The sequence below is a fragment of the Arachis duranensis genome, chromosome 8 (genome assembly GCF_000817695.3).
Source record: "Arachis duranensis cultivar V14167 chromosome 8, aradu.V14167.gnm2.J7QH, whole genome shotgun sequence".
In the NCBI taxonomy this organism is placed as follows: Eukaryota; Viridiplantae; Streptophyta; class Magnoliopsida; order Fabales; family Fabaceae; genus Arachis; species Arachis duranensis.
The window spans coordinates 5,992,968-6,016,024 of NC_029779.3; the positions used below are offsets into that span (position 1 = coordinate 5,992,968).

Consider the following 23,057-nt stretch of genomic DNA (forward strand, 5'->3'; position numbering starts at 1 on the left):
AATAATTCTCTACTTCAATAATCTTTTTCCTTTTATTATTTATTTGGAATGCTTTTAATTGTTTGTACCTTTACAGCTTGTTGAACGAAAAGGACAGTGATTAGCATTCCGAATAATTCCTCGCAAATTCTTGTGAACCTTGAGATGACTGTGCATGCATTGAAAATTGCAAGCACAATTAGAAATAAAGATGTCCACACACAAACCCAAGCAGCCCAAGGCAAAAAGAGTTTGGCACCGAAATCTGGTTTTGATGCGCAAAACTGAAACATAATTATGATACATTATAATGGTGGGTTCAGCAACACCAACAATCAACAATGGCTGACCACCAAATATTGAGTGGATCATTGCACAAAGCCCCGTGAAATTTGGGGAAGACGAAGGACGAGGGTTGTGAAATTTGGAATTTTGGGGAAGAAGATAGAAGGGGCTCATCATCGGTGTCGCTGTGGCTCGTCGACGGTGCGGCGGCTCGGCCAGCGAGAGAGAGGGAGGAGAAGGTGGCCGGTTCGTTGGTGTGGCTGAGGAAGACAGAGAACACGCAAAGGGGAGAAAAGGGAAGAGGGTTGCGGTGGCTCGTAGAGGCCGACGGTGATGGTTGGCGGAGCTAGGGTTCGGACAGGGGAGTGGTGACGGGTTGGAACGCCGTAAGGACGCTGCGAAGAAGGTTGAGTGTCGCGGCTGTTTGGTGGTAGACGAGAGGAGACCCAGGAATGGAGAAGGTGGCCGCTTCCGTTCTGGGCTTTGGTGGAGAGGAGGAGCTGGCGCTGTGGTTTCTAAGCTCAGCGGAGGTGAGAAGAGGGAAAGAAAAGAAAGGGGCGCGGCGGTGTGGGTTATCGCCGGAGGTTGTGGTGAAGGGGGGTGGCTGTGGCGGTGGGAGTGCCACGTAGGTTCGAAAACCCACGAACCAAGCGCAGATCCAAGTCAGGGCACTTTTGTCAGACGGACAGCATCTATCATGGGTACAAGATTAGTTTCGAGCTTTCATAGGTATAAATATTAGCGTTTTCATCTCTCATGGATACAAATAGTCATTTATTCATCAAAATACTTTCATAATATTTTATTTTACAATAATTGTTTAGCTTTTTTTTGCTTAATATTGAATTATTTTTGTTTAAAAATTAGTTCCTATTCAAGGACAATGCAACACATTAGATGTTAACCGTTTGAAAGGGATATTAAGAAGAAAACAAACAGTAATAAATTGGTGTTAAAGTGTGTTTGATAAAATTTAACTTGTGTTCTAATAAATTCTTGACAGTTATCAGAGATAATAGCATACCCTTATTTGATGAAGGGTACTATAAAATTCACCAAATAAATAAATTTAATTAAGAGATGGAATACCTATATTTAAAATTATAAAAAAATTAAAAAATATTTTTTTAAATCGAATAATCATAATTAACTGTACAAGTACAATAATATGAGTAGATTTATTTTTATTAAATTAAATTACATCGTTAATGTAATTTTTAAACTACAAATTTTATTTTTAAAATTTTTAATTTTTGAATAAAATTAATTTAATAAAAAAAACAAATCAGTACTTTTAAATCATAACAAATTATATTATTTTAGAGATAATTATTTAAATTTTAATTTTATGTATCTTAAATTCTATGACTTCACTATGAATAAACACATCTTTTAGGTTGAAACAACATTCAAAATGCATATGTATCTAAGATGTATTTTAAAATTATAATTGTTTAGAAATGACGTATATAATTTATAATTTAATTATATCTACATCCTTTATAATAAATATTGTTTTGATGGTAATATTTTTTTAATAACTAAATACGTATTTTCTTTGTTTTATTAAATATCAACAATATTTAGTATATAAATAATATTTTTTATTTATATATAAAAATTCTCTATTGTATTTGATACGGCCGTTACAAATCCGATATCATAATTTGGCATTATATACAATAACTCGGCATTATGCACCATAACTCGGCACTTTACGTTATAACTCAGCGTTATACGTTACAATCAGACATTATCACTTGTTAAAACCTATTAATTGCTCTTCAATTCAAATGATCAATAGAAACGTAACCGACCTATTTTATCTCACCTATAAATGTATGATATTTTATCTTCAAAGGGGAGATTGAATTCTCAATGCTGACTTAATCTTCGGAGTGCCTTTGCAGGTACACTCCCCCCTTGTTCCTTGCTCACGCTCTGCGCAATTGGACATCTCCTTGGAGAAAAGCCCAAACTTCCGCAAAAGCTCAAAGGTCAGCACCGAAGATAACAACTCGGCGTCGACTCCCAGGGACCGAGCTCTCCCTTCAGGTATCCATACAAGAACAATTGGCGCCCACCGTGGGGCCTCGAAATAAACACCCTTCTTTCTATAGGCCCCATTTTCTTCCAATGGCTTCAAACTTACCTGCACTTTTGTAAACAAAGGTCATATAGTAAATCATTAAGGCCCGAAAAAGGCCGATCTATATCTGTTTTTTCGATCATTATCTGTCATCTCTCTATTTTTTAATTCATCTCTGATTTATCTATTTGCCGATCTATATCTGTTTTGTCGATCTATATCTGCTTTTTCAATCATTATCTATCATCCCTGTATTTTTCAAATCATCTGATATATTTATTTGCCGATCTATATCTGTCATCTTTATTTTTTGATTCATCTATGTTATATCTATTTGCCGATTTATATCTATTTTTCCGATCTATATTTATTTTTTCGATCATTATCTGTCATCTCTCTATTTTTCAATTCATCTCTGGTTTATCTATTTGCCGATCGATATCTGTTTTGCCGATCTATATCTGTTTTGCCGATCAATATCTATTTTTCTGATATATATCTATTTTCTGATCTATATCTGTCATCTCTATTTGCCGATTTATATCAGTCATCTCTATTTTTCAATTTATATATCAGTCATCTCTATTTGCTAATCTATATCTATTATATCTATTTGTCGATCTATATCTGTTTTCTGATCTATATATGTCATCTCTATTTTCTAATTTATATCAGTCATCTCTATTTTTCAATTTATATATGTCATCTCTATTTGCCGATCTATATCTATTGTCTGATTTATATCAATCATCTTTATTTGCTAATTTATATCAAAAATCTCTATTTGCCGATCTATAACAGTCATCTCTATTATCCGATTTATATCAGTCATCTCTATTTTCTGATTTATATCAATAATCTCTATATTTCGATTTATATTTGTTATCCCTATTTGCCAACTTATATCTGTTATATCTATTGTCCGATTTATATCAATCATCTTTAATTCCCGATTTATATCAAAAATCTCTATTTGCGATCTATAACAGTCACTCTATTTTCCGATTTATATCAATCATCTCTATATTCCGATTTATATCTGTTATCCCTATTTGCCAATTTATATGTTATATCTATTGTCCGATTTATATCAATCATCTCTAATTGCCGATTTATATAAAAAATCTCTATTTGCCGATCTATAACAGTCACTCTATTATCCGATTTATATCAGTCATTTCTATTTTTCGATTTATATCAATCATCTCTAATTTCCGATTAATATCTGTTATCCGTATTTGCCCATTTATATATGTTATATCTATTTGTCGATATATATTTGTTTTTCTAATATATATATGTCATCTCTATTTTTCAACTTATATTTGTTATCTCTATTTTTTAATTCTATATCTGTCGTCTTTATTTTTCAATTTGTATCTGATATATCTATTTGCCGATCTATATCTGTTATCTCTATTTTTCTGATTTATATGTCATCTCAATTTTTTGATTTATATCCGTTATCCATATTTGCTTATCTATATCTGTTATCTGATTTTCTGATCTATATGTCATCTCTACTTTTCGATTTATATCTGTTATCTGTATTTGCCGATCTTTATCAGCTATCTCTAGTTGCCAATTTATATCTGATATCTCTATTTGTCAATTTATATCTGATCTCTCTATTTGCTGATCTATATCTGATTTTCCGATCTACATCTCTTATATCTATTTGCCAATTTATATCTGATCTCTCTATTTGCCGATCTATATCTGATTTTTCGATCTACATCTCTTATATCTATTTGCCAATTCATATTTGATCTCTTTATTTGCCGATCTATATCTGATTTTTTGATCTACATCTGTTATATCTATTTGCCGATCTATTTATGTCATCTCTACTTTTCGATTTATATCTGTTATCTCTATTTGCCGATCTTTATCAGTTATCTCTAGTTGTCAATTTATATCTGATATCTCTATTTGCCAAATTATATCTGATATCTCTATTTGCCGATCTAAATCTGATTTTCCGATCTTTATATGTTATATCTATTTGCCGATCGATATCTGTCATCTCTATTTGCCGATTTATATCTGTTATCTCTATTTGACAATCTATATCTGTTATATCTATTTTTCGATCCATATCTATCATCTCTATTTGCAGATCTATATCTGTCATCTCTATTTGCCGACCTATATCTGTTATCCCTGTTCGCTAACCTATATATGTTTTTCTATTTTCAAATCTATATTTATTATCTTTGTTTTCAGATTTATATCAATAATTATCCGAGCTATATCAATCATTATCATGTCTATATCAATTATTATCACTCTTTGTCAAATCTATATCAACTATCATTCGAACTATGACTATCAACGATCTTCAATCAATTATCCATTCGCAATAAATCTTCAATTCAAAGTCGCATCGTTTACACATGCGCAATCAAACACAATCTTCAATCAATTATCCATTCGCGATAATTCTTCAATTCAAAGTCGCATCGTTTACACATGCGCAATCAAACTCAGTCTTCATTCTGAACTATGACTATAAACAGTCAACAAACTCAATCACATATCATACAAGTACAAACACTTATCCATTTGCGACAACTCTTCAATTCAAAGTTGCATCGTTTACACATGCGTAATCAAACTCAATCAAATCACCAAACAACAGTGAACTAACTCAATATTCTCGCCCAACCAATTCACTTTTATCAACATCGTCTCAGCAACTATTCAAATTAATTACTTGGTTCCATGAAAAAACCTAACCGTTGCATCTATTAAATCAACGGTTCAAAATTTTATTGGAAACATCAAAGGCACAATCAATGACAAGACTACTACACTTTCCAATACACGTTAACTTCAAATTACGTCTGAAAATTCAAATTATTCATTATTTTAATAAAGTAAGTTGATTTGGGGGTTCCATACCTATAACTCAAATCGCTGAGTTATAACTAAAAAAAAGCTCAACCTGCTTTATCAAAATATAGCCAGGCTAAGCTTGGGGGCTATGATACGGCCGTTACAAATCCGATGTCATAATTTGGCATTATATACAATAACTCGGCACTTTACGTTAAACTCGGCGTTATACGTTACAATCAGACATTATCACTTGTTAAAATCTATTAATTGCTCTTCAATTCAGATGATCAATAAAAACGTAACCGACCTATTTTATCTCACCTATAAAGGTATGATATTTTATCTTCAAAGGGGAGATTGAATTTTCAATGTTGACTTAATCTTCGGAGTGCCTTTGCAGGTACACTCCCCCTTGTTCCTTGCTCACGCTCTGCGCAATTGGACATCTCCTTGGAGAAAAGCCCAGACTTCCGCAAAAGCTCAAAGGTCGATACCGAAGATAACAACTCGGCGTCGACTCACAGGGACCGAACTCTCCCTTCAGGTATCCATACAAGAACAGTATTCATTTGTAAAAGATAAGAGAGTACATATTACACATTATTATTGTATTTTATTTTTTCACTTTATTATTTTATTCATTTTTAATATTAATCATCTTTTTATGATGAAACTTATTATGATTTATATATCCAGGTGCATTGTATTTGCAGTCTTTCTCTACCTTTGCTTTAGAATAGTTAAAATACAATAGTTACAAAAGATCAAGTAGATGGGGGCGCAACTTGGATCAATGATGAGCATGCCTCAAAGGCCAACAAAGCAATTAGCAAGTATTGGTATTCATTTAACTATTTAAGGCATGCAAGTTAACAGTTGTCATATTGTTTAATAAATTATAGGCCTAAAAAATGTAGCTCAATTCATATAATCAATAATACAATAATTGCTCACTAAATGTATAATAATCATTGCTTAAAGCGGAAATGAATCTTGGCACTTCCTTAAGATAGCAACTTTCTTTTTAACTTTTATGCACTAATATTATAAAAGAATTTATAAAGATATTATATTATTATATCATAAAAAAATAATCAATTAATTTTTGTATTTATTATTTAAAAGTAATTTAAACACAATTTAATTAAACGGAGAGCTATTGCTTATCAAATCGCGTCCTTTTAATATCGTTAATTTTTTATTTTTTTTTTCATTCTCACTAAGCAAAACAACATAATTCACCTTATAACAGTAAACACCGAGATTTTTCATAGTTAAAATTTTCAAAACATCTTGCACCAGATAATAATTTAGTTCTCATATATCAATTCCAGAATTCACAACCTTTGTAACTAGTAAGACGTCCATAATTAAAATCTCGTTTAAAAACCAATCAGCAAATTAAACGTTTATGAACACAAAATGATTGACGTTGCAATTATCCTCGATGTGGAACACCCTTATACATGCCTTGTGGGACAAATAATAAGTCCCCACCCGCTCTTCACCAAATTAATCCTTATAAAAACTGCACTGCAGCAGTACAATATTAACAATAATTTAGTTCTGATAAAAGAAACAATATCTTGCAATATTCTGGAACATATACACTCTCATCCATGACAACGTCGATGCTCCTAGTGAGCACTGAGAAGTCAGGTTTATGCTTGTACGCGTCGCACTTCTCAGCTTCTGGGTTGGGTTTAGATAGTTTTTTGTTTAAAAGAGAGCTCAATTTATTGTATTGAAGAACAAATAAAACAAAAACAAAACAATACGTAAAAACAAAAAGAAAAAATTACTAATTTTTATGTGACATTGCTATCATTAATAAAAATAATTTATACCACCCTATTCTTTATAGCTAAGAAAATATTTATTGATAATCACTTCTATATCTATTTTTTATTCTAAAACATTCTCTTATTTTTTTCACCCAAATATTTTAAATAATCGCAAAAAACACATCAATAACTTCTTACGATCCTCTTTTTTGTTGTGAACTTCTATCTAACTTTGAAAATGTTTTTTTTATAGTACCTGAAAAATAAAAATCATACTCTACCAAAATTGGATAACTATACGCACCATACCAGTCATGTAAAATTACAACAAAAAAATAAATAGTGAATATATTTAACCTCCTTACATAAAAGACAAACATTATCTTCTTCATTCACAATTCCTAACCTACTCAATCTTTCTTTGGTATTCACTCTAACTATTAAAATAAACCAGACAAACAACTCTACTTTTAATAGAACTAAACCTTTCCAAATAATTCTAGTAAAACTATAACTTGTTATATTCTTCGAAAGCGTTTTTGCTTGCAACACCTACACAAATAAGTTAGTAGAAAACATATATTCTCTATCAAACTTTCATACAACTCTATAATCTCTGTCATATGCTAGTTTCATTGGCCTTAAAGTATCAAATAGCTGATTTGATAGTTCCAACTCCGATTGGTATAACTCTCGTCTCCATTAAAAGTTCCAAATCCATTCTAACCCATCTCAAAACCCACAATCCCATATGACAGATTCTCTTTGGTTTGAAACTGAAAAAAGTCTCAAAAATCGATCTTTCAAAGAACTACGTTGTAGCTAGACATCCTCGCAGAATCGAGCCCTTCTTCGTCACCAACTCCATAGGTAATCTTGTGATTATCTTGTCTCTCACATGTTCCTTAATTTGCAGTTGACAAATATCCTTCCATAGACCCCTTCTAGTAAGTAATATCTAATTGGATAACATCTCATTAGGATTCAGAGTATACCACATTCTTCTATAGCGGACACTTCTTCTTTGAAAAACACCCCACCACTTAAATAAAAGTGTTGTGTTATAAATTATCGCGTTTCCACCCTCAAACCACCTAATTTTTTTAGAGTCAGTACCTACCTAACCAATGCCATACTGTTCTCACCATCCTCCTAATTCTATAGGAATCTTCTCTGTAGTAAAATCATCTTCCCTGTAATAACATTCGACATCTTATACAGATTCAGATAGTATACAAGTTATTCAACACTGGCTTGATAAGAACCATCTTTTCAACTTTATTAAGCACATTAGCTTTAGATAAATTGAGCTTTTAATTTCCTCCATTTTGTCTATTATCGACTTTTAAGTCTTAACCAACTTCGAATTAGCTCCTAAGGAGATTCCAAGATATTTAACTGAAAAAATAATCTCCTTATACGGTAACAAACTACACATACTCTGCACCCATTACTGCTTGCAATTAACTAGAACCAAGTTAAATTTATCAAAATTACTGCTTAACCCAACATCAACTCAAAATATCGTAGTAGCCTCTTATAATTTCTTATAGTCTCCTCCTCAAGTGAACAAAATAATATGACGTCATTTGCAAATTGAAAATAGGATAACTTTATATTATCCCTCTCAATTGGGATATGCCTTCGTTTTTAACCGCCTTTCCTACCATTCTATGCATCACATTAACAATCATAATAAACAAGAATAGAGATAATAGGTCGCCTTACCTAAAATCCCTTCTCATCTTAAAAGGTTTAGATGTTGAGCCATTTATTAAAACATACATAAAAACTGTGCCAACATAGGCCATAATTCACTCCTATTTTTTATCAAAGTCCACCTTTTGTACACTATGTTCACAAATCTCCGCTTTAACTCTATCATATACATTCATTCTGAAAATCTAAATATACTTACTGTTTCTTTTTTTCTCATTTTATGCCGCTGCACAATTTCATACCCAATTAATGTTCCATCATATATTTTTCAACTATTGACAATATATTTTTAGTCTTCTACTAATCGTGACATCATCCTCATCCTTACCTTTGAAATCAGCTCGTACGAAAAACAACTACTACTTAGGGATCGATGGGTGATGATGAGGTAGGGACTGACTGGTCCCATAATGGTTTTCGTTTCATTTTTCACCAACAAATAGAAGTATTTGACAATATTAATTTTAACTTGGTTTCTATAAACTAATACGATATTCTCTGTATAATAACAATAATAATTGTTGCAGAAATAATGACCCTTTTATACGTCAAAGTGGCGAAAAACAAATGGAATAAAGCACACACAGGCATACTTAAGATAATTATTCCAATAGACAAGTCTAATAAGTTTGGTCCTTACTCCCTTACCCCTACAGAGTCTAAAACGAATAATTTAATTGAATCTCTCTACATTGTTGCTACCGTGAGGTGGTCAAAATTCAAGTCCACACTCCACAATTAGGAGGGGATTCTTAAGAATTCAACAGATCATCATCTTCAAGCCAAGTTACAGGGGATAAGATAGATAGATAGGGTATAAGTTAATTAATTTGCTCATCATCATAACCAAGCTGTGGTAGGTGGTGACTTCCGTCTGATGCTGTTGTGAGATCTAAATCTCTTCCCTTCATTCAGCTTACTTGCTGTTGGTGGCCTCCATAAACGGGATATGCACCATAAGCAGCAGCATAAATGCTTGGGTCATGTGGAGGTGGCAATGCATATCCATAACCATCATAAACAGGGCCCCCATAATATGCCCCACTCCATGGATTCCCAAACTCCATTCTAAACTGTTTAGCATTACATACAATGGGATCAAATCATCATAAAAGCAAATTTAATAAATCACACCTTTAAGTACCAGTGAAACAAAAGGTCAGGGTAAAATAAATGACTGCATGAACTTTTAGAATAAAGGAGATTTGCCAACAATTCAACATTAAATGCTCTGATGATATATAAAAACTACAAGTGCATGACCATGCAAATTCTGAATTGAATTGTAGTTAGTTAAAAACTATATAATTTAGTTAATGCCAAACCGTCCCATATTCTGCCGGCTAGGTTAAGCGGGCTGGCGCCCCAATACTATAATTTTTTTTTTCAAAAAAATGAAATTTTAATTAAGATTTTAATATTTTAATTATTAACTATCTCTTTGTAAAATTTAAACACGGAAAAAATATTTCAATAAAAAAATTTACATATTTATAAAAAAAAAAAAGCCAAAAACAAGAAACGGATTAGTAAGGTGATTTTGAAAGAAGAGAAAAAGAATTAAGGTTACCGATGACCTTTTTTTTATTTTAAATTAGTCTGCCTGTCTGCCAAAATCTGCCAGAAGTTTGACAGGCTTTCTATTTTAAGCAGATTTAAATTTCTAGTTCAATCCGCCTTTTTTGGCGAGTTAGGTAGACTTTGCCGGTGGATCATAGGTCTTTTGCCACCTCTAAGCAACATGCAAAATTTTATTTTATTTTTTCTTCTTTCCTTAATCAGAGAGTGTACAATGCATCATTTTACTGGGCGAGTTATAGGTCATTAACCAGAATATGTTCCCACATATTAATAAGCCTATAATGGCAACAATAAAGCATGTCTGTGTGTGTATGTGACTGTTTGAGTGACAGATTACCTGCTTATTTGCTGGATTTCGGCCCCAAGAAAGGCGAACTGTTTGCTTGCCAATCATTGTCCCATTTAGCTTCTGCAAGGCCTCTTCAGCATTATTTCTGCAAAGGAAGTGAAGTACACAATGTTTTAGATTATCACAGACACATCCAAAAAATTGTCAACTCTTAATAATCATACCAATTAAGGTTTTTCAAAAGGGCCATAACTTTTCAATTACCTGTTTGCAAATTGTACAAAACCACAACCTTTTCCAACAGGTATCTTAACAGAGACAATCTCGCCATACTGGGAGAATGGATGCTTAAGATCTTCAGCTGTAACATTAGGGTCCAGTCCTCCAACAAATATCTATAACCAATCATCCATAGAAATATATTTCCACACATATCGTTAACAATACAAATACAACATTCTAACAAGAAGCTGAAAAACTTACAGTTGTGTTATTAGAATCAGCTTCAGATTGGCTGGATGTGCCATTTGATTGACCTCCTACATTTAAAAAAAAAAAAAGGGCAGATTACATCAATAATAGGTGTGTAATAAGCAAAGTTCATCATGAAACAGAACAAATTAAAAGAAATTTGAATAAGCAGATTATGAATTTGTGCCTTGTTGATAAGCAGATGATTTCCTAGGAGTTGCAGCTCCAATACGCATAGGCCTGCTAGAACAGTACACACCATTCATTTCAGTCATAGCTTGAGACCTCTCATTATCATCACCAAACCTGACAAAACCATATCCCTTGGAGCGGCCAGTGTTGGCATCAAAAACAACTTTTGCAGCCTTAACAGAAGGGTATCTACTGGAGAAAGTCTCATGCAAGAGGCTATCTGTAACATCTGCAGCTAAATCTCCTACAAAAATTGAAAGGTCTGGAACATTGTCTGAACGCTTGTCTCCTGTGCTAAATGTTGCCCAGTTCAGCCGGAAAGGTTGCTCTGTGTTTGGCATCAAAATTCCAGCATAGTTCTGTAAAACTTTTTCAGCTGTGCCGTGTGAATAGAATTCCACAAATCCATAACCCTCTGATAGACCAGTCTGCTTATTGCGAATAACCTTGATGGAGGAAATCTGAAACAATAATATACAATATATATCACAAGTCAAGAACCGTTTCCATCATAACAAACCACTTAAGCATTAGATGCATGCAAAAGCTAAGCTCAAGTAACAAGGGCAAACTTCTCTATCTTGTTATCAACTATTCGTACCCTAAGCTATTCATGCTTCAAATAATCCAAAAGCAAATGCAACCAGAGAGTTCAGAAATTTGCAGATAAACACTCAATCCCCTCAAAGTTCTGATACTATTATATATAGTTTAAAATGAATCAAATAGTTCCACCTGCCTAGATTGATGCATGGCATGATGAAAAGTCAGAAAATTATATTAGAGCAAAGTCAAATCGAATAGCTAGGGAAGATACTATAAGAGTTTTATCATATTTGCTTGATAAGAGTAGAGAGTTAGATGAACGAAGCATGCTACTTTTCTTTACTTTTCTTCTAATATAACATGCTCCCCTTGTGAAAAAATTATATTCTGCTACTCCCACTTTTGAACTAGGTATTCCCGTTTGAAAAGAAAGGACAGTGACACTGACAATTATGCATTAAATTACCATTGCTCTCGCAGTTATGGTTTAGGTTTAAAAAAATCAAAGTTGATATACACAGACATATAACTACAATTACAAGGTAATCATGAAAACCAAGAAAACCACAATATTGCCACCGCACCTATTAACAGAGACTGCAATTTAAATGGACACCTGATATGAAAAAGTTAAAGTAGTCATCCACCACCCCACTTTCCATTCTCCAATCTTTAACACCCACCCAAATAATCAAGAATTGAATTTTCTCAATATTGACCTTTTAATCCCAGAAATATAAATATACCAGCAGAAAACTGTCCCCTTCTTTCTTACGTTATGGATTTGAAGCAGCCCGAAATCAAGCATGCATCCTTAGTTAATATTAGCACAATAATGTAACATAGAAATACCAACTCAGCTATCAAAACTATGTATTCACCAATAATAAGAAAGCTACTCACTCCTAAGCTTATAAGTAATAGACTAATAATAATGAGAAAAAAGGCTAAGCTTTCCTAAATAAAAGTACAGACACAAAAACTGAAGTACCCAAAAAGGACAGTTTCACGTTCATGGAATCAACTACAAAAACAGAAATTAATAAAAATAAAAACTTTCTCTTATATGTGAACGTTATAGAAAACGATATATGGATAATATATTAAAAAAGAAAGGAGGACCTCGCCGGTGGAAGCGAAGCAGCGGTGGAGATAATTCTCGTCCATCCAATGATGCAAATCTCCGACCCAGATCGTCTTGTTCTCGGCGGTGGATCCTTGAGGCTGGTGCTGATGTGCGTGGTGGGGGGTAACGTGCGGCACCTGCTGCTGGTACTGGTGGTAGGGCATGTAGGGCTGGGGTGGCGGCGGCGCGTAATGTTGAGGCGGCAGCATGGGGTGCTGCATTACCATGGCGGTGGCGGGATACTGCATCGGCACCCACTGCTGTGGGAGTGGCAGTGGCTGCGGGTGCGGTGGCGTCTGCTGTTGGCGTTGATTCTGGTCCGTTGGTTGCTGTTGCTGCGAATCAGAGCCGTTGGATTGCATCTTAAATAATTACTAGTGTTAAGCCGTGCGCCCTCTCTTGTTCTATTCTATTCCTTCTTTGGTGTGCTTTGTTTCTAATAATTAATTAATAATGTCTTAGATTCAAATATATTAGAGACTAAATGAGGAAACAGGGATATGCATAAGCATAAATATGGAAAAGTGAAAGGGTTTGAATCTGGAATCGAGAGAGAGAGAGAGAGAGAGAGAGAGAGAGGTCGCGGCAAGGGTCTAAGAGAATGATTTATGTTGGTTGATGAGGAACGAGGATGACGGATTCTCGGGTTGGGTTGCTGAACGCGGTAGTGGATTGACCGTTGGATCGTGTAATGGGCCTACATGGCAAGCGTTAGATCTGTTAAATCAGGGATATGCATAACACTCTTGTGCCTTCGCTTCCTTCTCTCGCAGGATCCGCCGCCACCTCTTGCCTATGCCTCTCTCTCTCACTTCACCCCTCTCTCACTGGGTTTCCTTTTTTTATTCTAAAAAACAATATAGTTATATTTAGTAGTTTTTAAATTAGTTTTTTTTTTTAGAAAAAAGATTTACCAAGTTAAAGTGGGGGTGTGTGCAGGCAAGGCTGTCACATTAACCTCACGTCATTTTTTTTTTCACAGTTTCAGTGATGCTGGGAAGTTAATGGCACTGAAAATTAACGAAACGGGAAATTGCCTAGGATTCAGAATTCAGCAACTTTGTACTAGGTAACACTGGGTCCATCATCCTCGAAAGCTTCTTGCAATCTCATCCTAATAATAATACTTTTTTTTTCCTAAAAAAGAAGTGTTAAATAATAATAATAATAATAATAATAATTAGATCCAAGAGTCAGCCAAATTATAATAACAATAATAACTAGAATAATACTACATTTTTTTAAAGTTAAAACACATACGTGTGAGTATAGACTGTATAGTGGTACTGTGGTAGTACGTATTCTAATTGATTTTAAAACAATTATATTAATAATAATATTATCTAAATCAAAAAATTGTATCAATTAAATTAGAATTTAAAAATACTCTAAATACAAAATTAAATTACAATAAATTTAAATATTTGAATTATAAATTCTGTTACATATTCAAATAATTTTTGTCAACAAAATTCAATTAAATTGATTCAAACCCAATAAAAATTACTTACATAAAGATGTGCATAAATCACGCGCACTTCTTTTCTTCGCTTTCTTCCGTCGTTCTTCTATTATCGCTGTTGTATTTTTATTATTTATTCCCTTTCTCTTTTTAATGTTATTGCAACATTTTTTATTTTTTTTATTTTTATTCTTTTTAAAAGAATAAAAATAAAAAAATTATAAGGAAGTAAAACAAGAAAAAGATAAAAAAGAAAAAGAAGATGATGACAATAATAAAGAAGAAGAAAAAAAGAGTTTTAAATTGTGCATAAGAAAAATAACATTATAACTTTTTTAAATTTGACACATATAATTTCTGAATTTTGACACAAAATTTTTTAACAATGACATAAAAGATTTCTTAACTAGTTAAAAATTATCAGAAACAAAAAAAAAACACTAAAATTTTTTAAAAATAACATTAAAATTTTTTAGCTATGGCACCAAAATTTCTCTCCATATATCTTCTTCTACTACTTCTTTTTCTTTGTATTTATCTTCTTTTTCTTTCTCCCAATATATTCTTCTTTTTCATGTTTCCTTATTGATTCAAACTTTTTTTTGTATCTTCTTATGCTTTGTAAATATAAGATTTTATCGAAACAAAATTATTTTAAAATTGAATTAAATGCTCCTAAGTTTTAAATAGCAAACTATCTTGCAATATTCTTTATTATTATTTTTTGTGTTATTTTTTTATAAAACTTTAAAAAAACTATATAAAAAAATAAATGAGCAAAGAAGATAAAATAAAAACAAGAAAAAAACGATATAAGATGAATAAGAAAACGATGCTAATAGTGACAATGACGACGATGATAACGAAAGAGGAGAAAGAAGAAAAAAAAAGAAAAAATTACTAAAAAAATAAATAATAAACATATTAAAAGAGTCAAAACTATGAAAAGCTAAAATAGGAAGAATGTCCGAGGTGGAAAATTCAAACACATGCACGCCAAGGTTGAGATCTTGGCCCTTCTTGGCTAGGAGATCAGCAACACAATTTGACTTCTACAGAGTATGCTTCTAAAGGATTTGATTTACACGGCTACCAAGGGTTTTGATATCCTGCATCAGAGGAGAACATGAATTATGTCTTGGGCAGTCATGTTTTATGAAGTTAATAGCTATCATAGAATCTAATAGATGATAATATTATTAAAAATTCGTTAGTTATAGCAATGTTAAGATCTTTAATTATACCTCATAACTCAGCATGCATAATAGAGCAACTTCTTAAATTATAAGAGAATTCCTTGATAAATCTTTTTAGATTGTCTCAGAAAAACTCCTCTATAAGTAACATTATTAGAGTTAGCCATGAAAGATCTGTTAATATTTAATAAGATCTATGAAATTTTTGTTGTTTGTTTAAAAGACTTTATTCATAATATTATTGAATCCGTTAGTTATAGCAACATCAAGACCTTTAATTATACCTCATAACTCAGCATGCATAATAGAGCAACTTCATAAATTGCAAGAGAATTCTTTGATAAATCTTTTTAGATTGTCTCGAAAAACTCTTCTACAAGCAGTATTATTAGAGCTGGCCATGAAGGATCTGCCAATATTTAATAAGAAGATCTATGGAATTCTCGTTATTTTTTTAAAAGACTTTATTCATAATATTATTGAATTTGTTGGTTATAGCAACATCAAAAACCTTTAATTATATATACTTCATAATTCGGCATACATAATAGAGCAACTTCATAAATTATCCGAAAATTTTTTGATAAATTTTTTTAGATTGTCTTGAAAAACTCCTCTATAAATAATATTATTAGAGTTGACCATAAAAAATCTGTCAATATTTAATAAAAAAATCTATAAAATTTTTGTTGTTTATTCAAAAGATTTTATTCTCTAAAATTCTGAGAATTTTTTTGTTTCTTACTGTATTGATTCTGCAACTACATCTAAATTAGCGTGATTCCTTTCAAATAAAGACATTTTATTTTTATAGAATCAGAGAAAGGAGGTTATTACTCCAAAATAAATCAATTAGTCTTATAAATTAAAAAGATTATTAGTAATTCAGTGTTATCAAAATATAAAAAATATAATTTTAATATTAGCAATATATTTTAAGTATTGTTAAAAATTTTTTAGTCACTGTAGTCACTTCATTTATAGTGACTATAAACTTCTCCAAAGTAAAAAAAAAAATGTTTTTTATTTGTAATTTTGTACTATAATTGTATGATTTGTATCCCAACAACTAAACCCTAGTTTTATATCTGCTAAAAAAAATAATATACTAGAAGTCTAGAACCGGGAAGTGTTAGATGTCCCATTGTTTGTCCAATATGAATGAAGCAAGTGGAAGGCCTTTGCCCACTAACAAACACATGAAGTCGGCAACCTTATCCTCTGTTTCAAGAAGCCAACCCCTATTTATAAAAGACAGAAGACACTACTTTCTTTTTTCTTCTTATAGGTATCTGAAATTCTGAATACGCACGGGAACAATAACAATGAATGGAAAGTAATAACAAATTTAATTTCATCCTCAACGACATTTTAAATAATAATTCCATTCGCCTAATATAATTTTTTTTTAAATCCTTATTCATAATTACTTATTTTATTAACATTATTATTCAACCATGCATTTGAACTTTCCACTAGATTATTAGTGTCATTACGTCATCGCCACCTTACCAAGTTACCGTTTACTAGCATTGTCACCCACGTTCAACGGTTACCCACTCTCTAATAATTACTGTTTCACTCGTTTTTGGTCGATTTCGAACTTCCAAATAAATTTGTATTAAGATTTCAAATATTGAAGAATAGATAGATTCTTCTAAAAAAAATGAATTCGACTAAAAAATTATTTAATTATGGTATTAAAGTAATTTTATGTCAAAATTATTAGTGATAAAATTATACCAAAACAATAAAAGAATAAATAATTAAATAAAAAAACAATGAAAATATAAAATATTGATCAAAGAAAAATAATAACAAAATTTTAAAAAAATAAATCAAATAAACAAAAGAAAATAAGTTAAAAATTGACTCTTAGCACTCATATGCACTTGTACTCTATGTTCTTCTATTGTATCGCAAAGACAAAAAATTTTATGAGTTTATATATTGACCTAGTGTTATTGATTGAAATTTCCAACTGATAAACCCCAATTTTGTGGTTTATCTTGTGTTGAATTGAGGGGATTTTATCAGCTTATCTCACATTTATTCAATGAAATAGCATGCTTTTGTAATTCTCCCTAATTTGTGTTTAAGAGTGAAAACATGCTTTTTAGGCCTTTAATTTAGTAAATTTAATTCACTTTAATTCCATTTGATGCCTTGATATGTTTGTTGAGTGATTTCAGGTTCATTAGGCAAGGATTGAATGGAAGAAGTGAAGAGAAAATCATGCAAAATGGAGAATTCACGAAGAAATGTGGATTTAGAGGACTCAAGCCCACGCGCACGCGTCATCCACGCGTACGCGTGAGGAGGGAATTTGCAAGGCGACGGGCACGCGTCATCCACGCGCACACGTGACGTTGGTCACGTAACCTCATTAAAGGCAAAACGCTGGGGGCGATTTCTGAGCCAACTAGGCCCAAATCCAACTCATTTCTAATGCTATTTGATGCTGAATTCAAGAGGGAACAATGGGGGAACAATTAGATTAGCTTAGGATCACGCTTTAGGTAGTTTCTAGAGAGAGAAGCTCCCTCTTCTCTCTAGAATTCGGTTAATCTCTCTTAGATCTAGTATTTAATTCTTGTTTTCATCTAGTTTTCTTTACAATTTCTTGTTCTTATATCTTCATTCTCTTAGTTTATAGTGTTAATTTCTCTTTTGAGCTACTCTTTTATGTTTATGAGCACTCTTGTTACTTTGATTTTCATTTAATGCAATTTATGTTTTATGTTCCTTTATTGTTTAATTGAGTTGTTATTATTGTTCCCTTGCAATTAGTAGTTGTTAGATTTTATAGTTCTTGTTATTTTACCATGCTTTATTTTATGCCTTTCAAGTATTTGATAAATGCTTGGTTGGATGTTTAAGTAGCTTTTTGAGTATTCTTGGCTTAGAAAGAGAAATTAGGCAATCTTGAGTCATTAATACCCAACTTATGTTGGTGATCTAGAGTTGTTAGTTAATATTGTTTCCATTAACTCTAATCTCTTGCTAATTCAATTAGTAAGTTGATTAGGACTTATGGATTGAGATTAACTAGTCTTATTTGACTTTCTCTCAGTGTGAAGATAACATTGTACTTTCTTCCGATGTTGGAGATGACTTAATAGGATTAACTCTTGATAATTATTGTAATATGATTAGTGACTAAGATAGAAAGCGTAGACTCTCAATCCTCGCCATGAATGTCTCTCTTTAGTAATTACTTTCTTTAGTTGTTTGATTTACATTTCTTGCCTTTTTAATTTCTTGTTTTATCAATCCAACTCCCTTGCATCTCATAACCAATAATTGAGCACTCGATTGTAATTCCTAGGGAGAACGAACCGGGACTAATACTCTCGGTTATTTTTATTGGGTTGGACTTGTGACAACCAAAAATTAAACTTTGATTTGAAGATCGATTGTCGGTTTGGACTATACTCACAACAAAATTATTTTGTTAAATTCTGAACCAGTATAAATCCTCACATCAACTTTTTGGTACCGTTGCCGGGGAATTGCAATGTGTGCTTGTTATTGGTTATTGTTTATATGTGAATATTGTAAATAGCTTGATTTTTGGTTTGTTTGTTAGTCTTTGCTAGTTGTAGGAGTTTGTTTTCTTCATTTATTATTAGTCTTTGATTTTATTTTCTCTTTTCACCATGAATTCTCACCCCTTTAGCTATGAGTTTAGTTCTAACTATGTTGTAGGGAATGGAAGCTACAATGAGGATATGCATCAAGGATGGAACAATCAAAGGTGGGAGGAGCCTCAAGCATTTGATCAACCTTCATGGCAACAACCTCCACCGTACCATGATCGAGAGCCATACCATGATGCATACCAATTCAATGGCTATGGTGGATCTCCTTGTGGTTATCAACCACAACCACCACATGCATATGACTCCTCCCCTCAACATAGCCCTCAACAACCTCACTCACAAGCCTCATACCACCATTCACCCCCATATGATCCTAACCCATATCCACCATACCAACCACCATATGAACCATACCTAGAGCCACTACCATTCCAACATCAGATGAATTCTCTCTTCCACCACCACCTTCATTGGATGAATCTCTCCAACTCCTAATGCAAGGACAACAAGAACTTCTAGCTCGTTGCCAAAAGCAAGGGAAATTCGTGGCTAGCTTAACTGAAGTGATGAGCCAGTTGGCATCATTGTATTCAAATATCCAAGACACTTTTATTGTTAGATGTGGAGGATTAATTGAGGAGCACAATGAGAAGGAGAATTCGGAGCTTCAAGGTGAAGACGAGGAGTTGAAGAAAGAATTGCAAGAAGAGGAAGAAGTCGAGATGATTGAAACAGAAGAAGTGGTTGAAGATTTAAGAGATGTTGAATGTAAAGAGGAATCTCAAGTTGTAGAACCTTCTTCCATAGAGTTTAAAATTGATGTTGAGGAGGCTAGTGCACAACCTCCAAGTCATGTTTGTGAGTGAAGAATTGGAAGAAATGGTACAAGCAACAAGTCCTCCTATCTATGATGATTCTTCATCAACATATGATTCTTTTGAGCTTGATGAATCCTTCCCCACTAAACTTGAGTTTGATGTTGAGGTAGATTTTACTCTACCTTCCATTTATGACTTGAGTGATAGGGAAGAGCTAGATGACATTGGTGAGGAAGAATGTGAACTTAAGGAAGTTTCGCAAGAGGTAGAGCTTGAAACATCTTGTTAAGTGGTAGAAACCCTTTAAAGAGGATGGACGGGAGTGAAAATTGCCTTATCAAGATCGCTGGAGACATCTCCTCCTAAGTTACCATCAACCTTTACATTTGAGTGGGTAAAATTCTTGTCCTTAAGCTTTATTATCCCGCTTGAATATGGTTTCTTGAGACGGATGGTCAACTTAGAAATATTTGTGGGTTGAAGAGCAAAAGAGAGATGATTAGTGGTGGGCATCATAATTCTTAGTTCACTATGGTTAGAAGCTCAAAATTTAGGAGCAAAGGTTGGACTAGTGCTCAATTACATGGGTCTAGGAGGATGTTTGGATGCCTTCATGAGAATTCGGATCACATGCCACTCGGAGGGAATTACCATGATCAACCTGAAGACGGGTGTGAAAACAAGGTTTGGGATCCTGGATTACAAGAGGAAGATCAAATTTGGGAGCTCCAAACTTGTGAAGAACTTCACTAAGAATTGGTGCACTTGGTTGGAAATTCTGACAACCAATGGAAGACCAAGCATTGGTGGAAGTTCCAAGATGAATTCAGGCACAAGCCACCTTGATGAGAGCTCCCCATAAGTCCAACTTAAGGACAATAAACAAAAGTGCTAGGTGGGAGACACCCCACCATGATAAAATCTTTTCATTTTTCTCTTTTGTATATATTGGTAAAATTATCTTAATTTCATGTTTTGCTTAGTTTGTTGAGTTTATTTGGTAGTCTAGTATGTTCAATAAGGTTTGATGGTGCTTTGGTAGCTATTTGGATGTTTGGAATGCTTGATTTGGTGCTAGAACTTGGAAAATTTTGAAAAACAGAGCACCCAACCACGTATACGCATGCCCACGCGTACGCGTGACTCCAGCATTCCAACCTCCCACGCGTACGCCTCGCCTACGCGTATGCGTGACACCCTGATGATGTAACCCATGGTACAAAAATCAAAGAGTTGTGCGCGAGTTGTGCTGAAATTGTGGCTCTAGCACAATTTTCACCCACACATACGCGTGACTCACGCGTACGCGTCGCACCTCTCTTTTTGACCATCGTGCGTACGCTTGTTTGACGTGTACATGTCACACGCCACTTCTGCCACTGACGCATACGTGTAATATGAAGCGCACGCGTGACCCCCCACCCCTATTTCACCACTTTTCTTTTCTTCTCTTCTTCCCATTTGTTCTCTTCTCTTCTTTTCTTTCCCTCCTCCAATCATCATCCACCACTACCATGAACTATCTAACATCATTCCTATGTGTTAGTTAGTTAGTTAGCTTAATTTTTGTTTTAGGTGATAAGTGTTGGATTGTTAATTTGAACCATTGTTTCTTGATGATGAAATTGTTCATTGTTGGGTTTCTTTATTGAGGTTATATTTGTTACTTGGTTTTGATTATTTCTTGTTGAACATTTATGGACACTAAGTACTTTTGAATTGCCTTTCAAGCATTTTAAATCTTTTGAATTACATGTTTTGGCCATCATGTGATTTGATTTCATTATCTGTGATGAGGCAATTTGTGTATTATCAATGCATTTTTTTGTTAGATGATGCTTGTTTATGATTGACCCTTATTCACATCACCTATTTCACGCATTGAGATTTTGGAATTGTGAAATTGGATCGAAATTTTACCTAGTGACACATTTTTAAGCTTTATGAAGCTTTGTGGACCATGCTTGCTATGTGATTGAGTTTAGTTTCTATCTTCTTTTTCCTAAGTTCCATAGCACCCATGTGTTCCACCTCTATGTCACTTAGGTGTTGCAAACAAACTCCAATATATGTCATTGTTTGATGTGTGAGTTCTATATTTCATTTGGTTCACTAACTTTACTTACACATCAATCAATGTCCATTCATTATCCAATTCACAATTGCTTGATTTTTGCTTGAATGCTTTTATGCTTCTTTATTGCTTGTTTGGTTGTCTTAACCTACAAGTTTTCTTTGAAGTATGTCAAGCACACTAGAATGAGTGAAGTGCTGATAAACCCCGATTTTGTGGTTTATCTTGTGCTTAATTTGGGAGATTTTATCACATTTTCTCACATTTATTCAATGAAATAGCATGGTTTTACAATTCTCCCTTGATTTGTGCTTAAGTGTAAAAATATATTTTTTTGGCCCTAAAATTGGTGATTTTAATTCACTTTAATTCCATTCGATGCCTTGATGTGTTTGTTGAGTGATTTCAGGTTCATAAGGCAAGTATTGGATGGAAGAAATGAGGAGAAAAGCATGCAAAGCGGGAGAACTCATGAAGAAATGAAGGAACCGTAAAGCTGTCAAGCCTGACCTTCTGGCACTCAATTGACCATAACTTGAGCTACTAAGGTTCAAATGAGGCGGTACTAGTTGCGTTAGAAAGCTGACATCCGGGGCTTCGAAATGATATAAATTTTACCATATGTTGCTTCGCGTTTAGGGGCGCGCACGTGCCATGTACGTGTACGCGCCGATGGAGCACGTGGTTCATTAAAGAGAAATCGTGGCCAGCGATTTTGCAGCCCATTTTGGGCCCAATCCAACTCATTTCTGATACTATTTCATGCAGAATTCAAGCTTGGGTAATGGAGGAGCAATTGATTGTAGCATTAGCATCATGTAGGATAGAATTCTAGAGAGCTTCTCTCTAGAATTTAGGGTAGTTTAGGTTTAATTCTCTCAAATTCATCTTTCAATTCTTGTTTTGATTTAGTTTTCTCTTTTAATTTCTTATTGTTACACCTTTGTTCTTCTAGTTCTTGTTGTTAATTTTTCTATTTTTCCATTTTTATGTTTATGAACCA

At 33.3% G+C, this 23,057-nt stretch overlaps 1 protein-coding gene across 1 annotated transcript; it reads right to left on the minus strand.

Annotated features, from left to right (window-relative positions):
- Window positions 1-9,265: 9,265 nt before the first annotated feature.
- Window positions 9,266-13,740, minus strand: LOC107460409 (polyadenylate-binding protein RBP47C'). The gene is made up of 6 exons (XM_016078776.2): window positions 12,899-13,740; window positions 11,226-11,691; window positions 11,051-11,106; window positions 10,832-10,962; window positions 10,616-10,712; window positions 9,266-9,770 (listed from the first exon to the last, which is right to left on the minus strand). Exons 1-6 carry the CDS (start codon window positions 13,262-13,264, stop codon window positions 9,609-9,611), a joined length of 1,278 nt encoding a protein of 425 aa, XP_015934262.1. The 5' UTR covers window positions 13,265-13,740; the 3' UTR covers window positions 9,266-9,608.
- Between the last annotated feature and the right edge of the window lie 9,317 nt (window positions 13,741-23,057).

What these genes read in the sequence shown, in the direction of transcription:
- LOC107460409 (XM_016078776.2), bottom strand. Translation starts at nt 13,264, where the DNA reads ATGCAATCCAACGGCTCTGATTCGCAGCAACAGCAACCAACGGACCAG. An exon ending in GCTTCGCTTCCACCGGCGAG is followed by an intron (nt 11,692 to 12,898) that starts GTCCTCCTTTCT and finishes TTATTGTTTCAG; the next exon opens with ATTTCCTCCATCAAGGTTAT. An exon ending in TTTGTACAATTTGCAAACAG is followed by an intron (nt 10,713 to 10,831) that starts GTAATTGAAAAG and finishes CTTCCTTTGCAG; the next exon opens with AAATAATGCTGAAGAGGCCT.